This window comes from Rutilus rutilus, assembly GCF_951802725.1.
Source record: "Rutilus rutilus genome assembly, chromosome: 24".
In the NCBI taxonomy this organism is placed as follows: domain Eukaryota; kingdom Metazoa; phylum Chordata; class Actinopteri; order Cypriniformes; family Leuciscidae; genus Rutilus; species Rutilus rutilus.
In genome coordinates, this window is record NC_140228.1 from 4,426,856 (window position 1) to 4,444,709 (window position 17,854).

Genomic DNA, 17,854 nt, shown 5'->3' on the forward strand with positions numbered 1-17,854 from the left:
CATCAATGATGTGGTGAACTCAAAAGGCTGACTCAAACGCATTAATTAGCAGGCTGGTATCATAGTATAACATATACATTAATCAACAGGCTGGTATCATAGTATAAACATGTATTTTGTTGTATTTGAAAACAATAATAATTCAAATAATTACTATATTAGTTTAGCCTGGGTTTCCCCATACTGCCTTGCTCGCAGCGCGATTCTATTCACGCTGCTATGGCAGTCTGGACCATAGACATCATATAGGTAGACGCCCTATCGACCGCTACTGCCTATTGGCACGGACGAGCCGTGGGGCCGCCATCTTAAACCGGTCAACCGCTCCGCTCAGTGTAATCTGTTTGGCAGGTGTCAGCACATTTAATTAATCATATCTCACTGAATACCGAACCGATTTTCACGCGGGTTTTTTTGCTGCAAAGGTCATACATGTAGCTATGATACAGGACACATTGCATATTTTATTCACAAAATACAACCAATAGTACGGTAATGTTAAATGTTAAATCTAACTTGTGAAAAGTAATCCCCGAGTGATGGTCCGCCGATTTGAGCAGGAATATGCTGCACAGTGCTCTGGCGTCTACTGCTGCTATGCAACGCAAATAGGAGTATGACCGGTTTAAGATGGCGGCCGCATTTCTTGCGCCCAGCGGCCAATAGGGCGTCTAGCTATATGATGTCTATGGTCTGGACACCATGGGACAATTTTTCCCCTGAAAAAGGGAACCAATCACAGAACGGGGAGGGAGCAGCAAGATGATGACGACACCGAAGCAGTTTGGATATATCAGACTCGACGTTACCTTCTACCCTCATGTTTATCTTGCACAAACGGTAATATTCGCTAAACGCCATCGTGTACAAATAAATCTTTGACCCATCGTCTTTTTCCTCATCGAATTTCTCTCACTCTACATACGTCATCTGGTATAATTGAAGCGATTGGCTATGAGCTACATACAGGCGCATTTGATAGACATTCATAGCGCCCAATAAACGGCTCTGGGCATTCGTAAACCACGCCTCAAATACGAGAAAATGCGCACGTAGTTCCCAGACCAAGTCTCAATGAGACTTGGTCTGACGTTAGCCAGGCTAATATTAGTTAATAATAATTATGTGTGAATATTTCAACCTGGCTGTAAGTTTAAATACTACAGTTTTGAAGGACTTAAAACAAGGGCGTGACTACGTCGGCTTATTGACCAATAGTAACGTTGAGGTGCTTTGCACTCTAGTATCTGATTGGACGAGCTCGTCCTATTAGGCGGGATCTAAAACGCAGAACGTCATTATGACGCGTAACAATGCGGAAATAAAAATAAACCAACATGGACCGCAGCGGTAAGTGCGATGATGCGATCACATTGACGAGTAGTACTTTAAAACAACTGAATCACTTCACAACTGTCAATTTACGGTGTCATAAAATGCAACAGAATAAAAAAAAATATAAACGCAATAATACAGGCATTTTGAAACAAATATAATAAAGTAACATAAGACCATGTTTTTGAACATATAGCATGGTAAAACTATGTTTTGTGTATGAACCATAACAATGCTATGTTTTTTGACAACTAGATTGAAAATACAATGGGTTTGTTGGACATTTAACATGATGACGTTCTTTGGAGCCCCATGGTACATAAATATATAAATGCCATATTATTACCTTACAGCATCACACAGTACTGTAAAGTGGTTCCAGTAAACTTTAAAGAGAACAGAATGTTTGAATCGACTTTAAAACGTAATGTTTGATCACATCTTTCAGAGAAAGGGAATCTGTCTGAGGTGAAGCACGTGGTTCTGGTTCTGTCTGGTAAAGGTGGAGTGGGGAAAAGCACCATCACTACTGAACTGGCCCTAGCGCTCACACATGCAGGAAAGAAGGTGACGTATCAGTCTATTCTATTCTATTCTATTCTATTCTATTCTATTCTATTCTATTCTAACATGCTCTATTATATTCTTCTCTATTAAAATTGATTCTGTTCTGCTCTATTCTATTTTATTTTGCTCTGTTCTGCTCTCCTGAATTCTGCTATATTCTATTATATACCACTCTATTTTATTATATTCGGTTTTGCTTTTTTCTATTCTATTAAACTCTATTTTATTCTGCTTTGCTCCATTTTAATATATTCTGTTTTTTCTCTTTTCTATTATAAACTGCTGTTTTATTCTATTCTATTTTTCTACATTTTATTTCGCTCTAGTCTGTTATATTCTCATTTATTTTAATATATTCTGTTTTGCTCTATTCTATTCTGCTCCATTTTAATATATCCTGTTTTGCTCTATTCTATTCTACTCTATTTTAATATATTCTGTTTTGCTCTATTTGATTCTACTCTATTTGATTCTATTCTGCTCTTTTCTATTCTATTCTGCTTTATTTTTAAATATTCTGTTTTGCTCTATTATATTAAGCTATTTTATTCTGCTCTATTTTTATATATTCTATTTAGCTCTTTTCTATTATATACTGCATTATTTTCATATGTTCTGTTTTGCACTGTTCTATTCTTCTCTTTTCTATTATATACAGTACAGCTCTATTCCAATATTCTGTTTTTATTCTGTTGTGACGGTGTGAGTAGGTGGGAATCCTGGATGTGGACCTGTGCGGGCCCAGTATCCCGCGGATGCTGAGCGTGGGGAAGCCGGAGGTGCATCAGTGTGACGCGGGGTGGGTTCCCGTGTACGCAGACCCTCAGCAGAGGCTCGCGCTCATGTCCATCGGCTTCCTGCTGGAGGACTCGGATGAGGCCGTCGTGTGGAGGGGGCCCAAAAAAACAGGTCTGACCTTTCACCTTGAGTTGAGTTTTTGAACTTTGGTACCTGATGTGTTCCCGTCTCATATCCCCCGTCACTTTTCCAGCTCTGATTGGGCAGTTTGTTAGTGATGTGGCGTGGGGCGAACTGGACATTCTGCTAGTGGACACGCCACCGGGGACGTCAGACGAACACCTGGCCGTGGTCGAGAACCTGCGCAAACATAAAGTGGACGGAGCCGTGCTGGTCACTACACCGCAGGTAAACACACACTCACTCACTCACTCACTCTCACACACTCACTCACTCACTCACTCACTCACTCACTCACTCTCACACACTCACTCACTCACTCACTCACTCACTCACTCACTCACTCACTCACACTCACACTCACTCACACTCACTCACTCACTCACACACTCACACACTCACTCACTCTCACACACTCACTCACTCACTCTCACTCACTCACTCTCTCACACTCACTCACTCACTCTCACACACTCACTCACTCTCACACTCTCACACACTCACTCACTCTCACACTCTCACTCTCACACTCTCACACATTCACTCACTCTCACACTCACACTCTCACACACTCACACACTCACTCACTCTCACACTCTCACTCTCACACTCAAACACTCACTCACTCTCACTCACTCACTCTCTCACACTCACTCACTCACTCTCACACTCTCACACACACACTCACTCACTCTCACACTCTCACACACTCACTCACTCTCACACTCTCACTCACTCTCACACATTCACTCACTCACTCTCACACTCACACTCTCACACACTCACACACTCACTCACTCACTCTCACACACTCACTCACTCACTCTCACACTCTCACTCTCACACACTCACTCACTCACTCACTCTCACACTCACTCTCACTCACACTCACACTCTCACTCACTCACTCACTCACTCACTCTCACACACTCACTCACTCACTCACTCACTCTCACTCACACACTCACTCACTCACTCTCACACACTCACTCACTCACATTCACACACTCACTCACTCATTCTCACTCTCACACACTCACTCACTCACTCTCACACACTCACTCACTCACTCTCACACTCACACACTCACTCACTCACTCACTCAGGGTTGATGTCCTTGTCATACTGGTACTGTAAATCTCTCGTCTGCTGAACAACATGCATAAACACCCTTTAAAATGTCAGGCAGTGTCTACTGGAGACGTGAGGCGCGAGATCACCTTCTGTAAGAAGACCGCTGTGAAAATCCTGGGCATCGTGGAGAACATGAGCGGCTTTGTGTGTCCACACTGTTCTGTGAGTGTAAAAACACACAGCTGCACTGGGAAATGCCTTAAAGGGGTGGTTCAGGATTTTCAACATCGGACCTCATTTTCAAGTGAGCCTGTTTGTCATTCATCAGTGGAGACCGTTTTCAAAAAAATTCATCCAGTCCTTACTTTTGGATAGTTCGCTGGTGCTAGGCTAGCGCGAGTCAACGGTAGATGCGTTAGCCTGCCATTAAAAACAGTTTTACCCACTCCACAGTACATCAAAAGCAAATCAATTATAACGCCAGACTACCGATATAAATGTCTGTTGAGAGAATAATGTTAGAAATCAAACTACCCTTTCATCGCATTGCAATAGTTATACTTTGTCCAAATTGTCCCCTGTGTTTATTAGCACAGTCTACAGCAGCGGCGGAGTGATATATTAAGTTACCTAGGCAACCGAGACTACTACTAGCTAGCTAGACGTCCCGACTGTAGAGCGCTTCTTTTCTGTGTTTACTTTTCGGCGCAGTACTAACCGGAGCAAAGTAAAATTCCGCCACTGCTGAGAAACTAGTTCCTGTAAATGTAATGCGATCATTGAGATGCAAGTGTAGTTTGAATTCTAACATTATTCTCTCAACAGACATTTACATCGATAGTCTGGCGTTATATAATTTATTTGCTTTTGGTGTACTGTGGAGTGGGTAAAACTGTTTTTAATGGCAGGCTAACGCATCTACCGTTGACTCGCGCTAGCCTAGCACCAGCGAACTATCCAAAAGTAAGGACTGGATGATTTTTTTTGAAAACTGTCTCCATTGATGAATGACAAACAGGCTCACTTGAAAATGAGGTCCGATGTTGAAAATCCTGAACCACCCCTTTAAACTAACCTAATAATCTTCAACTTTACACTGGTGGATGTGTGTTTTTCAGGAGTGCAGTAACATTTTTTCTAAAGGTGGAGGCGAGGAATTAGCCAAGCTCACGGGATCTGTGTTTCTAGGTAATGTGCTGATGATTGACCAACACTTCTGACTTGTGTTGTTCCACTATTCACCACTCGATGGTGCACATCATCTCATTGTGTGTTTAAATGAGTTTGAGTACAGGATAGACATGAGACCTGTGGATTTGTCAGTAAATATAGTAGGGTCCAAAAGTCTGAGGCCATATTGAAGATCTGGGATTTTCTTTCAGCCTGAAAAAGCTAAATGTTTTAGTATTACCATACAAAAATTGAAACAAACTTATAAACTTATGTAAAATGCACAAGAAATATTGAAGATTCTGCTCTATATTGAGCTCAAATCATGATGGAGAACATGATCATGTTCACGTCAGTCAAACAAAATATTAATGCGTACTTGAATTCATGTTAACTTTTCACTTAAATTTAATGATAATTGAATTTAATTATTTATTATCATTTAAATTATATATATATATATATATATATATTAAATAAGAAAAATAACATTTTGGAAGCATTTTGACTGGTGGCCTCAGACTTTCTACATCAGCACTGCAGATGACATAAGTGTGTGTCTGTAGGCTCAGTCCCGCTGGATCCTCTCCTGACAGCGCGTTTAGATGAGGGACGGGACATCCTGCAGGTGTTTCCAGAGAGCAGCACATACACAGCCATCAGTGAAATAGCAAACACTCTCCTCAGCAGCCTGGACGCCTGAAACACACCAACACTGACTGAGAGGACACACATTCATGTTTCACGTGATGTCATTTGTTATGAGAGAATTTATCTGTAAATGTGTTTTTTCTCCTTAAATCTGGAGATATTATATGTTATTGGCAATGCAGTGTTTTTCATACTGGTGCAACTTTCAATAAAAAAAATATACTTATATTAAACAATTGGTGGTCTTTGTAAATAGCTATATGTATTAAAATAAAAAGAGAAATGACTATAAACAAAGAAAAGCAAATGAGGTGTTTGTACATGTTTTACACAGCAAGAAAAATGCAGTAACCTTCACCCATGTTTATGTTCTCCATCTTCATCACGAGGATCCCCTTTGGCCTGTTCTTTCCACTATTTCCATGCTATATTAACAAATATGCACATTTTAAGTGAACAACGACAAGTAAAAGATAGTATATAGTCATACTATTTTTTTAAAGACTTTTAGGAATTGATTTCTTAGTCTCATTTTAATCTCTCTTATATTTCATAGGTCAAAGAGAGTTTTAATTTTAGTTAACCCTCCTAATATCCCCAACACAAATCATTTAACATTGTTAAATGTAGCTTGAAATTTCACAGTCCAGTGCAATTCAACACTTCATCCACTAACCATGCGCATGCGCATTGCGTACACTGGTCAAATCGGCGTAAAAACGTTTTCACAAACAAACGATTCATCAATAACTTGATTCGTACGAGTAAAAGTACACAAAAGTAATCTATCTAGGTGTCCTTATAAGTGTTTTGAACGATACATTTAATTTTAAACAGATTTCTTTGAACTTGTTTTGAGGATATCACAATTATTTTTCTGAGGATATTAGTTTCGCGCGTCGTAAAAAAGGGAGGGGGGGGGGGGGGCGCCCTTATATGGGCATTGTCTAGGCGCGTTCGCGTTCTGATCTCGGACACGTGGTTGTTCATTTGGAATTTTCAAAATTGATTGACAGTAGAACAGCGGTTCTCAACAAACTTCGTAGATGAGCTCAGGATGATTTAAGATAGTACAATTAGGCTTAAAGTGCACCTAATTAATGTACTATTTTTAATTGGAAAACACACTTGCATCAGAATCTTGAATCATAGAATGACTAAATGTATATACAAAAAAATATATCAACAGTCCGAGATTCTGTTAATACAAAAAATAAGTTTGAAAACAAGCCATTTTGTCATAATTACAGCAGAAATCCTTGAGGAAATTTGAGGGGCCTTTTAAGTCAAAATCTTTGAAAACCACTGCATTAGCTATAACCAGATTTGTGTGCGTGTGTGTGTGTGTGCTAATAGAAATAATCCACATATTTATTAGTGAATGAGATCCAGTGTTTGATTGCGAATATGTAAGTAATTTACACTTAAAATGGAGTGAAAATAGCTGTAAATCTATCAGTGCTGCAGGAGAATTATTATCAAGGTCGAGGCTGAGGACTGCAAGGTCAGATACACAGCTGATCACATTCACACGGTCCGTCTGATGATGAAAAAGCACTGGAAACATAGGCATATGGAAATTACACTTGTGAGACCCACAAGGGGCACACACACACCTTTAATACAACCAAACATCAGATATACACAGGAAACAACCATAAATACACACACCAAGCTGAAATACTCCCCAACGCTGCACTCAGAAGCGGAACACCGGCCAGTGCAGGTCTATTCTTATATCTGTATATATTATATGTATAGATTTATGTTTATATAAATATCAATTCAAAGGATTTGAGGAGCTTCAAGTACATTTTTCATGAACAATATCTTAATGAATAAAATCAGTTGAAAAACAAAAATGGACGTTAACAAAAACTATTCCATTTCCATTCCACATACAGATTCATCAGTGCGTTTTTTTCCACTTCACAAACACGTCTTTGACACCAACGTGGAAATGTATAAAACTCCCAAATCACGTGACAGGAAGAGACAGGTACCAGAGGCGTGAAGGGAGCGAAAGAGAACGCGTGATTGGATAACAGATCGATAGGCAGGAGGGGTGTGGGAAACAAACAGAGAATGAGATCTATTACATTATTATTATTATTATTATTATATTCTATTCTTTTTTTCTTCACAAACACAGGACAAAAATCACTATATATCGCATTTACAAGAAATCAAAACTATCAAACTGGACGACTGTACACTTTCAGAGATAAAACCAAACGCAAAGCCCGTTATAATGTGTAGGATTTACTTTCCTACCTCTCAATTCATCTAATTTCATTTTAGTTTAAGGTACCATTTATTTTTCCCCCTTCCCATTTGATTTTTTTTTTTGTTCCGCTTGCCCCGTCGTGCGGCCCGGCAGCGCTGCATGCTGACTGCCAGTTTATTTGGTTGAGAGAATCAGGGCTACGATGAGGCCGTAGAGACCCAGGACTTCAGCGAAGATCAGAATGAGGATCATGCCGACGAAGAGGCGCGGCTGCTGGGCGGTTCCACGGACGCCCGCGTCTCCCACGATCCCGATGGCGAACCCGGCCGCCAGCCCGCTCAGACCCACGCTGAGGCCTGCGCCCAGATGCAGGAAACTCCTGCCACACACAAACAATCAGATGTTAGTAAAAAAACGAAGAAAGGATTCATATAGAAATCAAATGTTACAATTATTATTATTTTTTACATCATAAAATAATAAATAAATAATGTGTGACCCTGGACCACAAAGTCAAGTCTTATAGGTCAAGTTTTTTTATTGAGTACTGAATAAATAAGCTTTCCATTGATGTGTGGTTTGTTAGGATATGACAATATTTGGCCGAGATACAACTATTGAAAACCTGGAATCTCAAAATATTGAGAAAATCGCCTTTAAAGTTGTGCATTTATGTTCGTGATTGTGCTGCATTCACTCAGAATTTTTTTTTTTTTGATATATTTACGGTAGGAAACTTACAAAATATCTTCATGGAACTTGATCTTTACTTTAATATCCTAATGATTATTGGCATAAAAGAAAAATCTATAATTTTGACCCATACAATGTATTGTTGGATATTGCCACAGATATACCCGTGCGACTCGTGACTGGTTTTGTGGTCCAGAGTCACAGATATAAAAATAAGTAAAACAAATAAAATAATCAATTTTGCAAAAATGCATAAACATGTTTAAAAAAATAAATAAATACAACAACAGAACTAATCTTTCTACAGCATCGGCAATACAGAGTACTGTTATTGAAAAATGTAATGGAATCTACTACCAACATTTTAGCATTGCATTTGCAACAGCCATAATATAATATAATATAATAAATCTGAATCAGTGTTATTTTAGTATCAAAGAGATTTTTATTAATATTTTGAATTTAAGTTTTAGATTTTGTGCCGTTGAAAACGATCAAATTCCAAAAAATAATTAAAAATAAATCATATATATATATATATATATCACTGCGCTGTTGGGTCGAAACATTGAATCTCTCTATATTTTGTCATTGTTTTATAAAATTAATGCTAATTAATTAATCCTTTACGTCTGTATGTGAGTTTTACAAATATTGAACCAATAAAAAGCATTTAAAGGAGGTTGTGACTAAACCATTGGCTCCTCAAACTAGCCTATATCTGTCATTTGCTGGTCAAAAACCTCGTAACTCAATTTGAGTATAAAATGTTAATATTATAAATGACACGTGCAAGCGTCTGACCATAGCTATATAAAGCCACAATACCAACTTCGACGACAGTGTTTAATTAAATATGAGGTATAGATACAGAAACTTAAGTTTGATGCGACTAGTCGATTTGACAGCAATCACTTTAATTTCACTTTTAAGTTTTAAAGTTTAAAGTTAAACTAAATGAAAGTGAGACATGTTACGTTGGCGACTAGCTGAAATGTAATGCTTATTTTTTAAATTGATCAGTCATTTTATGTTCAGTGGTTTTGTGTTTTAGTCGTTAACTATAATAGCCCTGATCAGAATCCGAGGTCTCCAGTAGTGCTCGTGTTCGACTCACTTGTAGAGAGTAATCTTGTCAGAGATGCTGTTGGCGATGAGGACGGCCACCACCAGGCCGTATATAGCAATGATTCCCGCCATGACCACAGGAATGATGGACTTCATGATCAGCTCTGGACGCATCACAGACATGGCAGCGATACCCGTGCCGCTCTTCGCCGTGCCGTACGCCGCGCCCAATGCTAGAGAGACAGAGAACAGAGAGAAGTGACTTACTCTTTCATTACTGCAAAAAGTTTAACAGTCATAGTTTTACAGCATGAATAATCTCTCAAACAAATAGCAAAACACTTATAATAAACGTATTCCTTTCTAATGTTGTGCATTATGGAAATAGTGTATGGCAATTCCTCAGTGCCAAAGCATTATGTCACTGTCGAGTGCTGCCACCTACTGGATTTACCAGGTCACAACACACTTCAATAGCGTGCAGTGGCGGAACGATAACGAAAAGAAAAACAAGAACTCATAGAAGTTGGGAAATACCTTGAATTAAATGGGGAAATACAAAATTATTGCTGATGTTAATACAGTTAACATACGCCCTGTTCGGGGTCAAAGGTTCAGTGACATTTCATCTTTTAATATAATTTCATTATTTAATATTATGTATCTGCATTATTATTCTTTACTAATATTCATAATCAGTTGTATTATCTTATGAAGTTAGACTGTAGATTGCATGGACACATGTGTTTAATTCCACTTTTAAACATAAGCAACATGTTTTTCTACCTTACAAGGAAGTTGAAAGTCGCTCAGTTGTGCATTTAAGCTCAATCCTGACTGTACTACGGCAGAGAAACACGGAAACGCATAGACCTGGCATGAATATAACATAAATAAAGATTTTTCTTGGCAAGATAACTGGTGTCCGGTCCCGAGAATCAAATAATAACGCGGGGAAAAGGCTTAAATCCAAGTCTACACTGAGGACGGTTAGCAACGACTGCATTTTATTTGCAATCGTATAGTACAATCATAACTTAACGTGCAGTACAGACACTATCTTAATTTCATAATGTCCTTAAACATATCAATACTGCTGATCGCAAAATGACAACAGTATGTGCGCGTCCGGCGTCTTTGTACATTTTATTTTAGCTAATGTTCAGCTAAAACAATTTTTTTGTTTGTTTATGGCTTTAAATTTATGGCTTTTGCAATAATGAACCAGTACAGATATAGAATAATTCTCATGTTATTGCACAACTTGTCAGTGCAGCATGACTCAGATCTCCTGCAATGTTTGCGTAATGTTCAGTTAGTGAAACCAAAAACATGAAACACTTCTGAAGACAAACAAGCAAAATATCGTGCAAAAGTTCAGTAATTCAACTTCAAAGGGTAAAGCTAATATATAGAAAATTACAAGCAAAGTGAGATATTTCAAGCCTTTATTTGTTATAATTTTGATGATTATGGCTTACAGCTTATGAACACCCCAAATTTGTTTGCCATAATCATCAAAATTATAACAAATAAAGGCTTGAAATATCTCACTTTGCATGTAATTTTCTGCATAATATATTAGTTTCACCTTTTAAGTTGAATTACTGAAATAAATGAACTTTTGCACGATATTTTGCTTTGATGCTTCACCTGTTTTATCACATCCAGAAAGATGAAAAATCATAAATCTGACCAGTTCTTGTCAACAAAAAAAGCTGAATACTTGGATGGATGTTTTATGTTGCTGAATGAGCAATAATAATAGATTAGCAAACAGCAATAACAGGTACATTTCCATTTTTATTAAGGAAGTTACTCACAATAATACTCGTGTACCGTGGAGACTAATATAACACTTTAAGTACCGCACACACACACTGTTAACCCTCTGCTGCTCGTTACAGCTCGTTCATCCAGGAATCTTAGTCTAAGCTTAGTTTCCGGGATTAAAGGGTAACCCTGCTGGAAATACCATTCGCATTAACCACGATTACAACTAGGCTACTACTGCAGCACAGAAACACCCAAACTAGCCAATACTAGAGCGCGTGTGTGTGTGTGTGTGTGTGACAGATGGGCCAGTGCGATGAAGAGCTGAAACAATCCTTCAGTGTGCAGATGGCCACTGTCCAAACACACACTCTTTAAGACAAACTCTACCTGCTATGAGAACAACACCGGGACAGAATAAAAACAGATTTGACCATTTTTACAGGATTTCTTTTTAAAATCAACGTTTTTGCAAAGAAAGAACAACTTCTTTCTGTCATGTTTCATTCATTCATTCATTCAGGCTATTTTCATGGCAAACTCATTTAAGTAGAAATTAAAATAATCATAATAACAATGAATGATGATAATGATTAAGCAATATGTGTCTTGCAACACTTTTTTTTTTAATATAGCAACTAAGCCTATATAAGCTCTATCAGTTTGATAGAAAATAAAAAAAATGTCCATTAATGAAATTTCTGAGAGAAAAAAAAGATGCCCAATATCATTTAAAACAGGATATTCTAATAATATCCAGAAGTTTTGTCATGAAGTCTTAAAAAAGTATTGCATTTGCTTAATTGAAAATTGCACTATCCATTAACAAGATGGTGAGTAGATATTGCAACCGACACAAGGGGAACAAACACTTTTCAGCCAAAGTTATTTGCCGATACCAAAAATCTCAAAAAGGCCAAATATCAGTCGATTAATCAGCTTGTATGATATTCATCTCAACTAAAGACATGACATATAGTCCTGAAGACAGCCTACCTGAAACCATCGTGTTCTGCTATACTACCCCTGCTTTACTACACGTATAGGCCTACATTTCTATAGTAAACGCACCCTGAGAGAGTTACTAATGAGCACACGACTGCAGTGAACTGGGACATGATGCCAAGTCAGATGAAAGAGCGTGTCAGCTTGTGATCTGTGTGCATCACGATGCGTGTTAGTCACAACACTCATCGAATCACTTTTTCCTCAAGTAAATATAGTGTAGATTAAATCAGCTGAGTCTGAATGACCGGTGTTCTCGTGCCATCAGGGATTCACGGAACAACTCCCATGTGGAAATCAAGACGAACTTCTGACATGAAATACAACTGTTCCTTCTGACGGTCTGGATCAACATCTAGTTTAGTCACTCCAGGAAATTAAAGGGATACTTCACTGATTAGCATTAAGCTTTGTATCAGTAGAAACCCGGTAGTATTCTCGAATGACCGTGCTTCCCTCCCTCATGTCCCCCTGAGACTGAGACGAGAGATTTCTGTATTGTGTATCAGGAAAAAAACCTCAGATGACACAAAAATCATCATTTAATGTCATCAGAGGCTTTTTTGTCCAGAGGCGAGAGACTCCAGCCAGTAGGAGGAGCTCGTCCCGCATGTGTTCAACCCGCCCATAGGGGGATCTCACGATAAAACGCCGTCTTTTCAGTTTCGAGTCGACTAGTAGCCTAGTTGTATAATTTCTCCCGATACTGCCCTCTGTAACCGGTAGGCGTGGCTTGGGAGTGGTCTCGCATAGGGCAGCGAAGCAAGTGCATTCTGGGAGTTGTTGTCTTTCATCCACATGAGCCAAAAATACATTTTCTGGCTTTTCTCAGTCTAGACGGCACCAACTTCTAAAATAATTTCACATTTCTACTACATAAATGACCCAATTTACAAGCATTTGTGGCATAATGCAGATTACCACCATTTCAATTCATCTTTCAGTTAAAAATTTAAATAAATCACAATTACACCAATGCATCCGTAAAGAAAGTAAATGCGTCCTGCACTTTAACATATATGTGTGAAAACAAATAAGTGTTTTAGTTGAGCTATAAAGAACGCAGAACATCCTTTAAAACAGCGATATAAAAATCATGTCTTTCTCTTGTCGCATGTAAAGTCAACGTGAAACATCCTTCAGAATAGTGTTGTCACGATACTGGAATTTCAACAAAAGATACAATACCTGAAATATTAATATTCGATACCATTTTTCAATAACTGCCATATATACCTCCGTATAGATAATTTGTTATTATCTAAAAAAATTTTTATAATTTGGGTAATTTTGTTGCAATAGCTTACACACAGAACAGGGAGGCTTTATTAGAATCATTGAACTAAATTAGCCTGGGTTTCCCCATGCTGCCTTGCGCGCAGCGCCATTTTATTCACGCTGCTAGGCAGCCTGGACACCACGGACCAGATTTTCCCCTCAAAAAGGGAACCAATCACAGAACAGGGAGGGAGCAGCAAGACGATGACGACGTCTATGCGACACACCGAAGCAGTTTGTTTATATCTACGGATCCAACATGGCAGCAGACGCGAAGTTACCTTTCGATGTAGCCTTAGATAGTGTTCTAACTAGTTTAGTCGCTGAACGCCATCGTGTACACATAAATCTCTGACCCATCGTCTTCTTCCTCGTCGAATTTCTGTCGCTCTACATACGTCATCTGGTATAATTGAAACGATTGGCTATGAGCTACGTACAGGCGCATTTGATAGACATTCGTAGCGCCCAATAAACGGCTCTGGGCATTCGTAAACCACGCCTCAAATACGAGAAAATGAACATGTGGTTCCCAGACCACGTCTCAATGAGACGAGGTCTGACGTTAGCCAGGCTAGAACTAAGGACAAGTAAACTGTCAGTAATAAAATAAGAACAAATAAACAATTTGCAAACACAATAGAATAAAGAGACAAATTAAATAAACACGGCTTTAAGTTTTTTTAGGTGGGTCTAAGGCCCTGTTTACACGTACATGGTTATTTTGAAAAACGGAGACGTTTCCCTTCGGTTGTGCCCCTCGTTTACACGCAAACGGAGAATTCGCCTCTGAAAACGATTCTTTCTAAAAACTCCGGCCAGCGTGGAGATTTTGGAAAACTCTGTTTGCACGTTTGCACGTAAACTGAGAAAAACTGAGTTTTAGGCAGTCGACGTCACAGTATGCGCAAGAACTTGCACTGCGTCAAAGGTGCGACCTATATTTTCGGGATTCTGATTGGCTAACATGGGCTTGAGCTTCTCGTTACACTGCCACCTACAGGTTTGGCATGCTCTTGACGGCATGTACACGGGTTTGTGTAAACGAACACTTTTCTGAAAACGGAGAGGGTGAAATGTCCGTTTATGAAAATAACCGGCCACGTGTAAACGTAGCCTAACAGTAGTATTCAGGTAAGAAATACTACAGAAATTAAAGCAATCAAATGAAAAGACTATCCGGTGTTATTTTACTGTAAAAATACAGATTATTGCTTACAAATAGGCTAGTTACAAAAGTTATTTAGCGAAGAGCAGTGAGTGATTTTCCTTTTTGCTCAATTAGGCTGCTGTCACTTTAAGAGCTCACGCATGGATCCAATATACTGTTACATAACATGCGTTTTCTCTCAACTAAATACGTTCCAGATCTGACTGTATTTATCTGAATACTTGACAAGTCGGGCATTTTGACATAATATTGTATGTATTTTGACCGTTTAAGCGCAATGAGACACGAAAAAATAAGTCAATGTGGTACTCGAGAGCTGTTTGAGAGGCGCATTATGAGAGAGCCACTTATACTCAGTGATGCACACTCTTTTTATGTGAGCGCGAAACCTGTGGGAATGACTAAAATTATGCGCAATACTGCCAATCCAAGCACTATTTACCCAAAGCAAATGAGCCGAGTGAGTGACAGGAGGCGGGTGTGTGTCACCGTCAGAGAGGCGGAGAGTGAGAACGCGAAGCTTGTTTTCCAGCCTGAATAAACTGGATCATAAAGCTGTTACTTGGTGATGTCAGCTAGAATGGAAAGTCATTTGAAAGGCGGAGCAATTTATGAAGACAACCATGTTTTTTTAAGCAATAAGCGTGCACAAAAAAGGCCTGTTTCCAGAATGAATGATATCTATAATGATTATCATTTGTATGAGTGGACGCTTGTATGGTTATTTTTATAGTCATCGTAATCGTGTTTGGCGCAAACAGGACCCATGACATGAAGTATTGAATTAAATCAAGTCAATTTTGATTTGATGTTTATTGTAATGGTAAACAGGGCTCTGAGCGGCAGACAGCTTCATACTGTGTTTCACATCGAGGGCAGCAGAATCCCTGAAATATATAAATAATAAATCAACTTCAGCTCTTTCTTATCTAAGCTTCGCTCTCATGTTCAGTGACTAACTGAAACCGGGAAGCACACTAAAGAAAACCCTTTACTCACAAAGACACGGATGTGAGAGAGACATTCTGCTGCTTTTTCTCAGTGCCGTTCTCATTAAGAAAGATGTTCAATCTCAAATACACATGAAAAAAGGGCCTGGAAGAGCATCATCGACTGACCTCACGACTGACCAGCACTGTACGCATTTTAAACAAACACACACCAGCTGCTGACATACAGAGATATAGAGAACAAACAGGCCTGAAGTGCCGTCAAACAGTCCAGCAGAGAATAAACAGCATGATGCCTTGTGCTGGAAACAAACACAGATGCTTTTGATGTCCTGATGTCCCTCCCTACTGTAACGTGCACGTACATTTCAGTGTCGCACTATTTCTGCAGCTTCAACCTGAAGATTTGTGGGAAATTGTGGTCATTACGCACTTTATTGGGATTTTCATCCATTTAAAAACCACCAGATCTAATGCTAAATTGAGTGAGAGGATCCATTTCTGGATCGTCCTTCATCTTTGATGGATGATACAGTGATCCTGCTCATCATCATCATCAATAAAAGCCAAATTAAAGCTGTTTTAATTACTAAAAAGTCAATCTTAATATTAGATTTTTCTGAACCACTTGCAGTTTGTGGTTAATTTAACTAAATAACCCAATAAATCAGTAAATATCACACTAGTTATTAATATAATTAGGCTATCTAACGCACAACTGTCAGGCTGCACCTTAAATTCAATGTTTCAGGCTTTCAGCCTCTAAATCCAATCAAACCCGAGTAATGATCTATACCTGTGAAACACAAAAAACTGTTTAAGATTTAAGATGTGAAATAATCCCTTGCCATTTTATGTCCCTTGCATACAAATTATAATCTCTAAATCTACCCAAACCAGGGAATGAATTTGATACCATAGCTGGTTAAATCAAAGGCCGGTTGTATCGCTACAGCAACATTTGCTGGCCTGTAAATTCATATATCTGACATTTTATGATCAATATGCATTGCAATAGTATGCATCGATAATGAGTAAATCTAATAATAAATGCAACATTTCACCAGCAATTTTTCGGCTAGCACATTTGCATGGATTATGATCATAAAGACATCATCATGTGAAAGTAGATGCAAAGAATGTGTTTTATTAGAAGATATATTTTGTTCTACTATATTTAATTTGATACTACGAATAACGGAACCCGCACTGACAGGATGGATTATAATCATGCAGACATTTTTTTTTTTGTGATAATTTATAATTTATAAATGTTTAAAAAATATTTTAAATAAACAAGTGTATCTATTTTCATATTAATAAGAGTAAATAATATAATTAGAATGACATTTCGTCGCATTTCAAGAATAATGTGACCTCCACAGGGAGATCAAAGAATCATGACGAAATAATTATGCAAATAAAATTCATGTACATTTTAATCAATAAATGCTTAATAAATGTGTTAAATATATTTAAATCGAAATTTACCGCTGAAGACCATCGCTGCTGATGCGCCCATCACTGCGAAGAACGGTGAGTATTCGGGGCTTCCTGACGACATTATTCCTCTAATTGCACCTCAAAACCCCAATAACTCCGAACTAATACTGCTGGACACAAGCAGAACCGTACAAACTGACGGGTATCGGGCTCTGAGGATAAATGGTTTGGTAAAGAACAATGGTTTTAAATCCCAATCAAACGATGGAAACAGCTTGTCACGGATCGTGTCGGATGAATCTGCGGTACAAAATGGCTGAAATGTCACCTGACACACCGTGTGGAACATACCATCTGACTCCTGGAGGGGGGTGGGGAGATAAATACAATTTTGGGATGCGCCGGTTTGCTTTTATCGAATAGAGTCTGACAGCAGATGTAAAACTAAAATCGTCATAAATCGATAATTGAAAGCATGTGGGTGAAATACAGACAGGTGCTATGGTTTCGTGGTCTCCCCCATTTGTAGTG

The 17,854-nt window shown here is 38.6% G+C and overlaps 2 protein-coding genes and 1 gene segment (V, D, J or C); 1 reads left to right on the forward strand and 2 right to left on the reverse strand.

Annotated features, from left to right (window-relative positions):
• Nucleotides 1-17,854, reverse strand: part of LOC311284461 (Ig kappa chain V-III region MOPC 63-like) — a 945,935-nt gene that overhangs the window by 253,460 nt on the left and 674,621 nt on the right.
• nubp2 (nucleotide binding protein 2 (MinD homolog, E. coli)) lies at nt 1,144-5,945 on the forward strand. The gene is made up of 7 exons (XM_084398993.1): nt 1,144-1,350; nt 1,784-1,902; nt 2,613-2,811; nt 2,894-3,048; nt 4,006-4,116; nt 5,013-5,082; nt 5,631-5,945. Exons 1-7 carry the CDS (start codon nt 1,338-1,340, stop codon nt 5,765-5,767), a joined length of 804 nt encoding a protein of 267 aa, XP_084255119.1. The 5' UTR covers nt 1,144-1,337; the 3' UTR covers nt 5,768-5,945.
• atp6v0cb (ATPase H+ transporting V0 subunit cb) lies at nt 7,292-17,653 on the reverse strand. The gene is made up of 3 exons (XM_084399109.1): nt 17,372-17,653; nt 9,753-9,936; nt 7,292-8,321 (listed from the first exon to the last, which is right to left on the reverse strand). Exons 1-3 carry the CDS (start codon nt 17,442-17,444, stop codon nt 8,117-8,119), a joined length of 462 nt encoding a protein of 153 aa, XP_084255235.1. The 5' UTR covers nt 17,445-17,653; the 3' UTR covers nt 7,292-8,116.